This window comes from Leptonychotes weddellii, chromosome 4 (genome assembly GCF_054177405.1).
Source record: "Leptonychotes weddellii isolate Sample4059 chromosome 4, ASM5417740v2, whole genome shotgun sequence".
In the NCBI taxonomy this organism is placed as follows: Eukaryota; Metazoa; Chordata; class Mammalia; order Carnivora; family Phocidae; genus Leptonychotes; species Leptonychotes weddellii.
In genome coordinates, this window is record NC_138372.1 from 12,276,231 (window position 1) to 12,289,874 (window position 13,644).

The window sequence follows — 13,644 nt, forward strand, 5'->3', positions numbered from 1 at the left end:
GAACCTGCCTCTGAAGCACTTCAGAGCAAGGCACACCTTCAGCCCTCGACCATGATGGGTTCTCTTCTGATCCGTCAATATATTCTATAAACACTTAGCAATCCCTGCTATGCATCTGCAGCAGGTGTCCTCCCAGGCATCCTAACATGTTTTCTGACAATAATCCCATGGATGGATGGCGTCACACCCATTGGAGAGAGAAGGAAGCAGAGGCGCAGAGATTTTGACAGTCAGAACCCATGGTGATGTCTATTAAGGTTATTACAAGAGCTCAGATGTCACAGGGACAGTGACAAAGGTGCGACCTCTCTCTGACCCCGGGTGGAAGAAGCCACATTGTCTTGAGGCTATTCGAGGTCATATAGTAGGGACTATGGGTGGGTGGGGGTACCAATCCAAGTATTTATAGTGCTTCCCGTAGGGATCTGGTTAGCAGGAGGATTTAGGCTGGTGAGGGGCCTGAGGTCCTGCATGCTAACAAGGGTTTCTGGAAAATGGCTTTGGGGTCAAACAGACTTAGCCCCGGGCAAGAAACTGGGCCTTGGTGTCCTCATCTCTAGAATGGGTCTTACCCCTGCTGCAGGGGGGTGCCAAGGTGGAAGGAGATGGTGCCTACAGCCTCAGCAGAGCCCAGGGCCTGACACAGAGTGGGCGCCCCAGGAATATTGGCTCTGAGAACTGGCCCTGGGCCCTCTGTGAAAGCTCCATCCCTTCACACGCAGGCGGTGGACGTGCTACACTGGATGCTCCCTCCGCCTCCACTCATCCCACCCCGGCAGCAAAAATCAGGACGCACTCTGCCATCTCCAACGGCACCCAGGAATCGTTTCACGTTCAATTTCCGCATCAAATTCACAGGCACGTATCAAAGGCCATTATTCCACTTCCTAATGGTCTATGCAGTGGAATTGTAAGTAGGACATTTCTTCATGCCCTTGGCGTTCCCGACTCTTTGAAACTCCCTTTCCTGGTGACTACAGCACGCCTTGTCCTCTCCAAAACCCTGACGGCACCCAGCCCTGGCCTCCGCTTGTCCCACAACAGAAGGGAACTTCAGTGACCTGTCTCCTTGGAAAGCAACGGTAGCCTCCCTTGGGTTTCTGCGGAGGTCAACTTTGGCAGCAGACCGCACGGTAGGCTGGATGGGTGCAGGGCCAAGGTCAAAGAGCAGACGGACCTGAGCCCCACCTGCGCACTACTCACCAGCTGTGGGACCTGGGGCAAGATCACCTCTTCACTTGGAAGTTCCGGCGCCCTCACCTATAAAATAAGGATGACAGTGCGGACCACGCAGGGCAGGAGAATCAGAAGGGCGGGTCAGAGGCTGTGCCTGTAACAACCGGGACAGGGTTTTGTGGAGGTCACGTGACTAGAAGGCCGGATGGGAGGGGTGAGCTGGCACCTGAGGCTCAGTAGGTGACGATCACCAAGGTGGGTCCACCAGGGTCCTGGTTGGGCCTCACCTCGCTGTTTCAGATTCCTGACCAAGGTGGTAGCCTCAGTCCCTTAACTGTGGTGCCAGCATTCCTGGACGGAGCTGAACAGGGGCCCGGGGGGCAGCAGAGCCCAGGGGAATAGTCTATATTTTACTGCCTGGTGAGGCGGGGCACTGCCCTAGCAGAGGGGCGCACGGTTGGAGGACCCTTGTGATACTAAGCTTCCAGTCCACAAATGGCAGATCGGACAGAGGGGGTCCTGGGGGAGTGGCAGCCAAGCTGGTGGGGTTGGGAGAGTGGCTCTTCCCCAGCCAGAATGGAAATATTTCAGCATTTAATGACCCATGCAGACGGGGCGGTACACGCCAGCCGGGGGTGCAGCCTGGGGGTGCTGAGCATAACGAAACCCATCATGTGTCAAGGAGAGGTTGTTGAGGAAAGCCCCTGGGTAAGTGTAAAGAACCACCCCTTCACCACCAAATACTTACTGTGCGCCCTCTGGATGAGTAGGAATCTGTCCTTGACCTCCTCCTCCCCCCACCCCCGGGGGCCCAGTTAGATGCCTTGTGTTCTAGTCCCAGCTACACAGACTTTCCCTCCCTAGGCCTTGGCCTCTGCATCAGTCAGACCAGGTCCTTTAATCACTGACACTTCGGACTCAGAAGCGCTGCCCTCTCCCTCCTGTGTGTGCGCGTGTGCACATGGGATGCGCGTGCGTGTGTGTGTGTGTAAGAAGCCATAGTCCTCCCTGTCTCCCTCTCTGCACAGACACCGAGATACCTGCACCCACCTCCTCCCGGCCTCGGGCCCCCCACTCAGGGCCTCACCTGGAGTCGGCGCCCACCTTGGGAAACGCAGACCCTTAGCGCTGAGCAGACCAGAGGAGGGACCGGCACCACTGAATTCAAAGCCAATCACTGGAAGATGGGCCTGTTTATTTGCATGGCACGCATTCAGCTCCGACTGTTTTATCCACCCCCTGAGCCGACCCCAGACTTCTCAGTTGGTCCTGCTGGCGCCAAGAGGCCAGATTGGTGGCGCGCACGCACCCTCACCGAAGCCCGATGCAGACTTCCAATTATCTTTTAATTTCGCTCCTGTCTTCATTTGTTCATTTCACTTTTTCCAAACAGACTGGGAAGGGGGCGGGGGTGGGGAGCTGTAATTTCTGGAGCTTGAAGCCTGCTAGTGGGAGTGTGGCGTTCACCGGCAGGATGGGATCAGACCTCAGGAGAGAGCCGGAAGCTCACTCCCAACCGCCCTGCAGGGGTGCTTGCCTCCTCTTAGAGGCCCCAAAGTCCTTGTTCTTTTGTCTTCCGGGCTTCTGTCTAGTAGCTATATCCTCTGATTTTCTGTATGGTGGACCGGCCACAGCGAACTCCCAGGATTAGCTAGTTCCTAGAGGCAGCAAATTACTCACCCAGGAGCGCCCCCTTTCATATGCAAATGAACCCATCCAAAGCGGAGCCACACCACCTGCTTTATCCGACTCTCCTGAGGCTCTCCTACACCAGGGCCAATATTCCCCTGTCCCAATGACTCCAGGACCAGGTAGGAGACAAAGAAAGACAGTGCTGGGGCCCCCTGAAATTATTCAAACTAGCTGATCCTATATCTATTCACCTTGCCTCGCCCACTCCTTCCCATGAAAAACCACAATCACACTCCCATTCTGTCCTCTGGCTCCATCTGCCTCTTTCTTGACCCCAGTGCCTCCCCATGAGGCCCTGCATGGTGTGGCGTGGGGGACCCTCTTGGGAACTGTGAGTAACAACTCTCTTTTCTATGACAGGTGTCTCACAGAATAGAGGGTGCACAGCGGGAAGCCTCATTGAATGGGGGCTCCTCTGGGCTCGGCTGTTCGGCAGGCGTTACTCCGGCCCTCCCACAAGGGAGCGTCGCAGGAAATGCCACACCAGGAGTCAAATCAGTGCCATCTAACTCACACACACCCCCATATACATTGCCTGCACCTGCCCCAAGCCCCAATCTGGAGATGTCCAGACACCGTCATGCCTGTCAGGCTTCCATGTCCTCAGACCCACAATTTCTCTCCTCTTGGCCTTCCCTGTTCTGGCCACATCCACACTCTGCACTACCCCCGTGCGCTCTCCCACGGAAACCCTCACCAACGAGCATCATCACTCCCCACCAACCTCCTGCTCAGCAGCGTCTTCCCGAGGTGGCAGTCTGCCAAGGTGCCAGGGCCATCTGTGTCTCTGTAATATATGTCACTGCCCCAGCAAGGGGCGTGGTACATGGTGAGCATCTGGTGAATATTTGTTCAGTTAATCCACCTACACCCCCCTCCTGCCTTTATCAATACTCGTTGCTAAACACCTCTTTCTGGAATACTCTTTTGACCTCTCTTCTGATGCCCCTTGCTCTAGTCTCCCTGGCCGTCCACTGGCCCGTGGTACTTTGTCAATAAGTACCTGTTGACAAGTCACCTCATTAATTTTTCCTCCGTGATCCCTTGTGGCTTGATCATATCTCGGGTGCATGCACCATCTTATGGATCAGGATATAGGTTCCCTCAGGGCTGGGACTGTGTGTTTTCTGCTCCCAGACGCCCCCCCACCATGGCCCTGCCACCCCAGGGGACTGGTTTGGCCACACCCAGTGCCTGGGAGCAAGTTTCCAAAGGGAAAGAGTGATTGTCTGACTCAAAGGGTTTACGCTGGAGCCACAGAGAAAGTGGCTCCTGGCGCAGTAGAGTCTTTACTGGGTGGGGAGCAGCATGCCCAAGGGGCTGACACCCTGCTCACTCGGTGGCATCTGAGAGGACAATGCCAGGTCACAGCATTGTCACCAAAGGGGCACGCCATAAGTCTTCCCCTTTCCAAGGGTGTGGGAGTCCCAAAGCTGCCCCTACCACCGAAATGGTAACTTGGCCAGCAGGGGACCCCCAAAGGCCTGGATTCACCATTGGACAAATCACTTCTATTACCCTTTATCCCTTTATACCTCGTCCTCCCCTTCCCAGAGGAAGAGGAATGATCCATGCAGCCAGAGAGATCTGGTCATACATCAAGACTCTGCCATTCACGATCTACGTGACATTGGCGGATCCCTCTGAGCCTGTGTCCTCACCTGTAGAATGAGGGTGATGACAGCACCTACCTCCCCAGATTACCAGGAGGATGAAATGATTTTACTTACGCAAAGTACCCAGGACCTCACTCCCCATTTCCTGTTACTCATCCTGATGAAACAAGGTGCTCACCCACCTCCTCAGCGTGAAAAGGAATTCTCAGCAGACAAATAGCAAAGCTCACTTACTTTTTAATTCCTAGACCCACAGAAGTCTCCAAGGTGATTGTCAAACCTGGGGATTTCCTGGGAGATACCCCAAACCTACTGAATCAGAAAGTCTGAGGAGCAGAGAGGGGAAGAATGAAGGGGGGGAAATCGGAGGGGGAGACGAACCATGAGAGACGATGGACTCTGAAAAACAAACTGAGGGTTCTAGAGGGGAGGGGGGTGGGAGGATGGGTTGGCCTGGTGGTGGGTACTGAGGAGGGCACGTTCTGCATGGAGCACTGGGTGTTACGCACAAACAATGAATCATGGAACACTACATCAAAAACTAATGATGTAATGTATGGTGATTAACATAACATAATAAAAAAATAGAGAGAAAAAAATTTTAAAAAAAGAAAGTCTGAGGAGCAGAGCTTGGAAATGTGCATTTCTGACAAGCACCCCAGGGCTCCGGTGCCCATCATCTTCAGAATCACTATCTTGACCATGAGGGAAAGAAAAGGAGGGAACCTGCTGCCGGTCGCCCCTGGAACAGGCTGCGGAGGGCTGTGTCCCGGGGAACCATACCTGGTGGGTGAAGTCAGGTCTGCAAAACTCTGGACTCTGGAAACAGGGATACAAGTCCCCAGTTACAAGCCAACTGACATGAGCTTGGAGCTGCCATAAAATGGGAGGTGACGATTGCATCTCTCCCGAACGGGATGGTGGGCATCAGATGAGATTCATCCAGAGTGCCCCCCTCCATTCTACCCCTGGAAAGGCACAGAACATGCTGGTAGTTGTCTCCGCTGCGCTCAGCCCCATTCGGGCCAGGGGATCAGAGTCTCCGACACAGGGGGATCAGGCAGTGCAGGGCCCCCCTGCTGGGCACGTTAGCCACTTTACCTGCTGGCCCCAAAGGCAGCCCTGCCCTGGCCTCTGGGTGCCCTGGGAGGACCTTGGTCTGGGGAGGGGCAGAATTGAATCTGTGCTTCAGGTCCAGCTGGTGACGATTCATATGAATGATAATGACTCCGAGGAGGAGGAGGAAGAGAAGACGAAGAAGAATGGCTGATACTTCGTGAGCTTTCACAAGGTGGAGCTCAGCCCTGTGGGCTGTACGCACACCAACCACAACCTTATGAGGTGCGTGAGCTGTTACCCCCATTTACAGATGAAAGAACTCAGGCACAGAGAGGGGAAGTCACTTGCCTAAGGTCACACAGCTGGCAAGGGGCAGAGCCAGGTAGTCAGTCTGGATCTGGAAACCACAGCACTGGTGAGATGGGGGCAGGTGAATCTCCCTTGGCCTCTCACCAGAGGACGTTGTCCGTTTTCGAGGGCAAGGATGTGCCCCACGTCTCTCCCTGATCTGGGCACTAACGCCCGGTGCTTTCCCCATCTGCCCTCAGGAGGGCCAGAGGGAGGGCGGAGGCATTCAAAGCCGAGTCAGGTGGCTTGGCTGCAGTCCAGGGCTCAGCCGTCCCTGCTGCTAATTGCAGACCTCCCCGCCGGGACCAGCAGACCCCATCGGGAAGGAAACAGACAGGGAGGCCCTCAAGCCACACCTGCCACAGCTCTACCTGTCGCCCAGTTCACCACACCCACACTCCTAGCCCGGTGGATTTGCAAAAGAGAAAATAAAACACACACACATATAATAACCAACCCCGTGCGTTTCCTGGCATCAGGTGACTGTGTGGTCAAGAGCTTCCTCCCTCTTTGTGTACATCCTCCAGCAGCTGCTGGTTCAGGTGGCTGATCACAAGCTCAGCCCTGGGGCACAACCCCCACCCTCACCCCCAGGAAAAGTATCGAAGGATCCAGGGAGGCCAGCGCCGAGATCTGCTGGCCCTGAGCCCCAGTGGCCACCATCTGCCAGCACAAGGTCACCTTGGCTCTGACTCCCCCCAGCTGACCGGCCCCTGGCTGGCCAGAGCCAGCCCAGAACCCCCTCCAGCTCCGCTCCGCAGGAACCAGGAACCGGCCCCTATTGGACAATCATTAATCGGATTCTTGACATTCTTCAGCCCCCGGGAGGCTTTGGGAAGCATGCTCCCCGGAAGAGGAGGAGTAGAGGCCCAGGACTGGCATTTGGACATGCAGCTGACAGGCAAGGTGGTGCTGTCCGCCGCTGCCCTGCTCCTGGTGACCGTGGCCTACAGGCTGTACAAGTCGAGGCCTGGCCAGGCCCCACGGGGGGGCAGGAACGCCAAGGCCGAGGCCAATGAGGAGGCCGAGGGCTCCGGGCAGCCTGCGGTCCAGGGGGCTACTCCCGGGGCGCCGCACTGGGCGCTGAGACGCCGGAGGGGAAGCAAGGGGACCAGAGAGGCGCCGGGCTGTGGCTGGGAGAATCGGGGCCACTCCCAAGTCCTGGCAACAGGACGCTCTCCCGAAGACTCAGAAGCCCAAGAAGCTCGGGAGCCCGCGGAGAAGGGCGCTGGTGAGGAAGGGGGTGGGCGGCACCCGGACTCTGAGCCGGCGCCTCCTGGCTGCGGTGGCCGGGAAGCCGGGACAGCTGCTGGCCCTACGCCCAAGCGGCCCCACCACCCCCATTTGGGCAGCGAGTCCCAGAGCTCCCACGCTGGTCTCGCCACAGCAGCCGGCCGCAGTGAGGGCGGCGAGCCTGGCCCGTGGCTGGACAGTGGCCCCCCGGGGCAACCAGGGTCCCGGGAGCAGGAGGCTGCCCCCACCAACTGGATGGCCCACGTGGAAGGCAAGAGCGACGTGAGCAAGAGCTGGGTCTTCACCCGCGTGACGGGGGTCCACAGGGAAGAGGCCGGGGTCCTCCAGGCCACCGTGGACATGGGCCTGACCCTGCCTCAGCAGGAGGGAGCCTCCAGCACCTCTTACACCTACTCGTCGGTGGCCTGGGTTCGTGTGGAGGAGAATTTCCTACAGGACAAGGGGGAGGGGGCCGGGCCCAGGCTGAAGGGCAAGGTGTACGATTACTATGTGGAATCCACCTCCCGGGCCACCTCCAAGGGCAGGCTGGCCCCCAGAACAGCTGCCCTGGCTGAGTGTCCGGCCCCCGTGCCACCACCAGGCCCCCCGGGAACAGGGGCAGCTTCAGGAGGCCAAGCCGCTGACCAGGAAGGTGGAACCGAGACACCCACCTGCCCCCAGCCTGTGCCATCGCCCCCCACGCAAGGCTTCAGCAGGAAGGACAGCCTCCTCCAGATCCTGGAGAACCCAGAGCTCCAGCTGCAGCTCGATGGCTTTGGGGCCCCCACTCCGTCCTGCCCAGACCGGAGTGCCCTGCCTGGCCGCCCCCTCCCCGGGGCTCCTCTCGGGGCCAGCTCAGCCAGAAGCAGCGGGGAGCCCCACGTGCAGCTGGTGGCAGGGACCAATTTCGTCCACCTCCCGCCGGCCCCTGGCTCCGCCCCGGGCGTCCACCTGGATCTGGGCAACTGCTACCAGGTACTGACCTTGGCCAAGAGGCACAAGCTGGAGGCGCTGCAGGAGGCAGCCTACAAGGTGATGAGTGACAACTATCTTCAGGTGCTGCGCAGCCCGGACGTCTACGGGTGCCTGAGTGGGACCGAGCGGGAGCTGATCCTCCGGCGCCGGCTGCGGGGCCGCAAGCACCTGGTGGTGGCCGATGTGTGCCCCCAGGAGGGCTCCGGCCGCCTCTGTTGCTATGACGAGGAGAGGGACGCCTGGCACCCGCTGGTCCGTCTGCCCCCCGAGGCTGTGTCCCGAGGCTGTGCCCTCTGCAGTCTCTTCAACTACCTCTTCGTGGTGTCCGGCTGCCAGGGGTCTGGGCGCCAGCCCTCCAACCGCGTCTTCTGCTACAACCCGCTGACGGGGATCTGGAGCGAGGTGTGCCCGCTGAACCAGCCCCGGCCGCACTGCCGGCTGGTGGCCCTGGACGGCCACCTGTACGCCATTGGGGGCGAGTGTCTGAACACGGTGGAATGCTATGACCCCCGCCTGGACCGCTGGACCTTCGTCCCACCGCTCCCCAGCGACACGTTCGCGCTGGCACACGCGGCCGCGGCGTGTGCCGGTGAGATCTTCGTCACGGGCGGCACCCTGCACTACCTGCTCCTCCGATTCTCCGTCCGGGAGCAGCGCTGGCAGGCTGGGCCCGCGGGGGGCGGCGAGGACCGCACGGCCGAGATGGCGGCGGTCAACGGCTTTCTCTACCGGTTTGACCTCCGTCGCAGCCTGGGCATCAGCGTGTGCCGCTGTAGGGCCAGCGCCCGCCTCTGGTATGAGTGTGCCACGCAGCGGACGCCTTACCCCGACGCCTTCCGGTGCGCCGTGCTGGGGGACCTCATCTACTGCGTGGGGCGCCGGCGCACGCTCTGCTTCCTGGCCGACCCCATCTCGCCCAGGTTTGTGCCCAAGGAGCTGCGGAGCTTCCCCTCCCCGCGGGGCACCCTCCTGCCCACCGTCCTGACCCTGCCCGTCCCCGGTGTGCCTCAGACCAGCGTCTAGCTACCCGCTCCGCCGGACTTCTCCTGCAACACCGGGAAGCGGAAGGCACCCCCTGCCCGCCACTCCGTGAGCCATTTCTAGGAGAGCAGGCCGCTCAGGCATTTGGCCGGCGAGAGGTGAATTCTAACCCTACCTCCCCCGCTGGCCGGGGCCCTCGGATGCGTCTTTGCTGTCAGGGGGATGCAGAGATAGAACCAGGGACCGGTGCTCCGAGGCTGAGGGCAGCCACACACGTGTGCAGCGACGGGTGCCGCCTTGCTTCAAATCCGAACTCTTGGCGGAAGGGACGTCAGGGTCCCGCCAAAGTTCGGGGGCGCAGCCTCATTCCAACCACAGGTCCCGGTGCCGGTTGACCCCCAATAACCCCTCAAGCCAACCCCGCTGGAGGTGGGCCAGCTCTCTATAGGCCACCGGGGCCCCGTCCTAAACACTGGCCACGAGCCCTTACCTCCAGGGTTCCCAGAAGCACCCGGGACACACAAGGAGGTGGTTCCGGCCGTGCCAAGAGCCCTGGGGAGCCCCCAGGGGCCCGGCCAGAGGAGAGATGGTTGGAGAAGTAGATCAGCGACAGTTGGTGCTGCCCATGGGACTCTTGTCTGCAGAGCAAATTGACCCACCTCACTTGTTCTCATTACCTAGAATTCTAGTATACTAGGAGGAGAAGCCTCCAATTAGCAGCCATTTGAAAACATACATCCTGTAGTGGTCCACAAAGAAGAGCCCCAGTGATCCCACATCTGAGGTCTCAGGAGAGAGAGGAGTAGGTGCGATCTGTCGGCGCCCGTCCTCCTGGGCTCCCCCGCGTGGGCCCATCCTCCTCTTCCTGACCACTGACTCCCTCCCCAGAGCTCGGAGCCTGCAGAATACAGCAGCCGTCCGAACAACACAGCCCTCACCTCGGGGAGCAGGGGCAGACACTGCCAGGCACCCCTCCCGGGCTGCTGAGAGACGTTGGCATAATTTCTCCTCCCTGGGCCCTGTGGTCACCTGGTCTGCCCGGTCAGATAGGAGAGGAGGGAGGGGCAGGTTCGTGACGGAGCTGAGGAACTGGAAAATCACACGGGACACTGGGACCGGCTCTACACATCAGAGTTGGTAAATTCGGAAAGGGCAGAGACCCTCCAACCTCAGGACGTTGCCCATTCTTCCTGGAGGGGAGGAAGAGAGACCGGTCCCATCTATTGCCACAGCCCTGTTCTCTCGCTGAGGAGGACGCATACACAGATAGGAGGGCAGCGATGTTCCCGGTGTCAGCCGGAAGCCAGGGCAGCTGGGACCACTTCTAAAGTGACAGGCAGCCTGGAGGAAAGAAGTAGAGATGCGGGTGCACCAGGGCAGGCCTGACAAGTGGGGAGCTAAGGATGCTTTGGATTTCAGCGTTCCTACCTTGAAAATGGGAAGGACATTTCATGGCCTTCTCTGCCAGAGAAATGAGAACACCTGGAGAAAGTCCTTCCCAAATTCCCCTGGGGGTCTGGACAGGAGCTCATGTTCACTGCAGCTGCTGGGGCTGAGCCAGGGTCTTCCTGGAAAATGCACAATTAGAACAAGAAATAACAGGGAGGTTGGCATGGAGATGAGAACTTCCATTGGGCCCCTCAAAGCCACCGTCCCCATTCTAGGGCCTGGAAGGTGAGGCTGCCTAGTTGATTCCTAAGTTGGAGCCTAGTGACCACCCCCTCCCCCATCCCCTGCCAAGGCCATGCTCAAGCTCAGAGCCAACACTCAGACATGAGCCTCCTAGGGACCCTTGGTGGGGAAGTGGGGGTAACTCAGCATGACTGAGAGGCGGCATGGGCATCATGATGCCATGCTGGGGGTTGCTTGGAAGGTGAACCCCATCTGGGAGCTGGGGGCAGATGGAGCCAGATCCAGCCCCCAAGGGCAAGCCTCCAGCAAATAGCCAGGCAATGGACTAGACCACAACCAAGCAGGGAGGCCTTGAGGGAGGGCTCCAAGCCCAGGGTGACCTAGAGATCACTCCAGAAAACTTGTCAGAGCCCCGTTGCCTGGGGCATGGTCCCATGGTCAGGACCAGGGAAACCGCAGAGTTTGTTCCTGACCCACTGACGGTGGGTGATCTCGTCATGATGGAGGGAGGGCTGAGAGGGTAGTACGGGGCCCATCTCATCTACATCCCTGGGGTCCTGTGCAGACATCACTCATCGATCGCCTTATCTTTTCCCATTGAGCCTCAGAACCCAGAACACCGGGCCCTAGGCAGTCACCACTGATAGATGAGAGCTGGCGTGTTTCTCATCACTGGCCTGGGTCTCCAGAGCTAGCTAGGGAAGTGAGTGGTCAGGACCATCATGGTAGAGCAAGGCAGTTCAGGGAGCCTGCAAAGACCACCTGGATTCATTCACAGAACGTTCAGGCTGGGCACTGTTCCGGGTGCTGGGAATGCAGCAGGTCCCTGCCCTAACAGAGCGCACGTTCTGCTGGAGGAAAACAGGCAATTTCTATCAACAAATGCATAAACAAATGAATGGGACCCATGCTGCATACGTACAGAAGGCAGAGGAGGCAAAGAAGTATTATCGTGTGATCAGCCTCCCTGATAAAGAGACAGTGAGCAGAGCCCTGGATGGAAATCCGGGAAATGCATGGACCAGGGCTGGCTCAGGGCACGGGAAGCCTGGCCCTGCCATCAGCGGGGGCTTCGTCACCCCGGCCGGAGAGGGCAGGGCTGCCTGCAAGGAGCTCCACCTCGGAGTGAAGAGGATGGGAACCCAACTATCGTGCTCTAGCCATTCACGTAAGGGAGCGTTTAGGAAAGAGGCTCCTTGCACGACGGTAAGCTACATCCCCTGGAGAGAAGCAGAGTGCACGCATTTACGGGGAGAGTCCAGATCGCACACCACCACCGTGCCTGAGTGTGTGTCTGGGTGTCAGCCTGCCCGTGATCCTCCACAGGGATCAGAGTCTAGGATTTCCACTTGACCCTGTGGGATAGCCTTGCCCGGCCACCTCGAGCCCTCAGCCTCACGGAGGCCTGTGTGTCCCTTGGCCTCTCCCTGGGTCATCTGTCCTGCTTCCCCGTGAAGAATTTCTTCGTTAAAACAAAACTAAAAAACAACTCTTCAGCTTGGGTAGCTTTCCACGTGAGGCCAACCACAGCTTTGTAGGAAAGAAAATTGGAAATTACAAAAGTACAAAAAAATCTCCCCCTTTCCACCACCCAAAGACAACCCCCTCTGCAGTGCACGTCCCTCCAGCCTGTGCACCTTTTCTTTGGCTTGATTTTTGCCAACGTGTGATTATGCTGAATGCACAATTCAGCTGCTTCCTTTTTTCACTTAGCTTTTTAGAATACACATGTTCCGTGTTGCTACAAACCCTCGGCAAACATCATTTCAATAAGTGCACAATGTTCCACCGAGTGGCTGTACCATGGTTTATTTAAACAGTTCCCCGTCCTGTCGGGCCTGTAGATTTGTTTTTCCCACTGTTGGTTTCTTTTTCCTTCATAAATAAACCGTCTTCTGTTTTCCTGTTCCTCTCTGTCTGGGGCCTCCATCAATATTTACAAGAGAAGCCCCGTCTAGGGCTTGTCTGGAATACAGGGTTGCCGAAGCAAGCCTCGAAGCCACAGCATCTGCCTAGGACTGGGGCCCGGCCCCACTCTGAGTGTGGGGCACAGGGCACGGGGCACAGGAAGGCAAGGCTGCCCACCGGGGCTGTCCCAGGTGCCCTGTGGCTTTGCTGGAGCCGGGATGTAAGGGACAGGCCATGTGTATAGAGCCCCTGCTCTGTGTAGACCAAGCACTGGACTAGATGCTTTCTACACATCACTTCACTGATCCTGACAAAAACCGCATTTTACAGGGGACAAAACAGGCTCACAATGTTCAAGGAAACTCACCTTCATGCCAAAGTTCAAAGACTCTCAGTTCCCTTCAAAACACCCTTAAACCTGGCCTGCCCACTCTCTACACTTCCATTCCCCTATCATGAAGCCCTGGGGCCAAGCACTTGGCATCAGCCATCCCCTGGGCCGCTCCCAGCCCCTTCCCCACTCACACTGATCACATGTGCTCTATCCTTGAACTTTGCACTCAACAAAAACAGTCCTCCTTCTTTTCCTTAAGATTTATTTATTTATGTTAGAGCAGGGGAGGGGCAGAAGGAGAGGGAGAGAGAGTCTCAAGCAGACTCCACGCCGAGCATGGAGCCCCACACGGGGTTTGATCTCACGACCGTGAGATCAGACCTGAGCTGAAATCAAGAGTCGGATGCTTAACCAACTGAGCCACCCAGGCGCCCCTCAAAGAAAATATTCTTAAACTTTCTGATCCTCAATGTCTGCATCTGTAAAATGGGTTTGCCACCTCCAGCCTCAAGATGATGTAACAAGCAAATGTGTGTAAAGCGCCGGGCCCAGGGATGCTCCAAAGTAGGTCTCCTAAGTACCATCGGCTTCTGCAAGGGCCAGCTGGGAGGAGGGTCTGCTGGTACTCCCACTCCCCTTTCTCAGCATCCCAGATCCAGAGGAAGGTTGTCTAACATTTAAGCTGCAGGA

At 58.0% G+C, this 13,644-nt stretch overlaps 1 protein-coding gene across 1 annotated transcript; it reads left to right on the top strand.

Moving 5' to 3' along the window:
- The first annotated feature begins 6,731 nt into the window (after positions 1-6,731).
- On the top strand, positions 6,732-12,620 carry KLHDC7A (kelch domain containing 7A). Its single transcript, XM_006732463.3, has one exon. It carries the CDS (start codon positions 6,732-6,734, stop codon positions 9,120-9,122), a length of 2,391 nt encoding a protein of 796 aa, XP_006732526.2. The 3' UTR covers positions 9,123-12,620.
- The last annotated feature ends 1,024 nt before the right edge of the window (positions 12,621-13,644 follow it).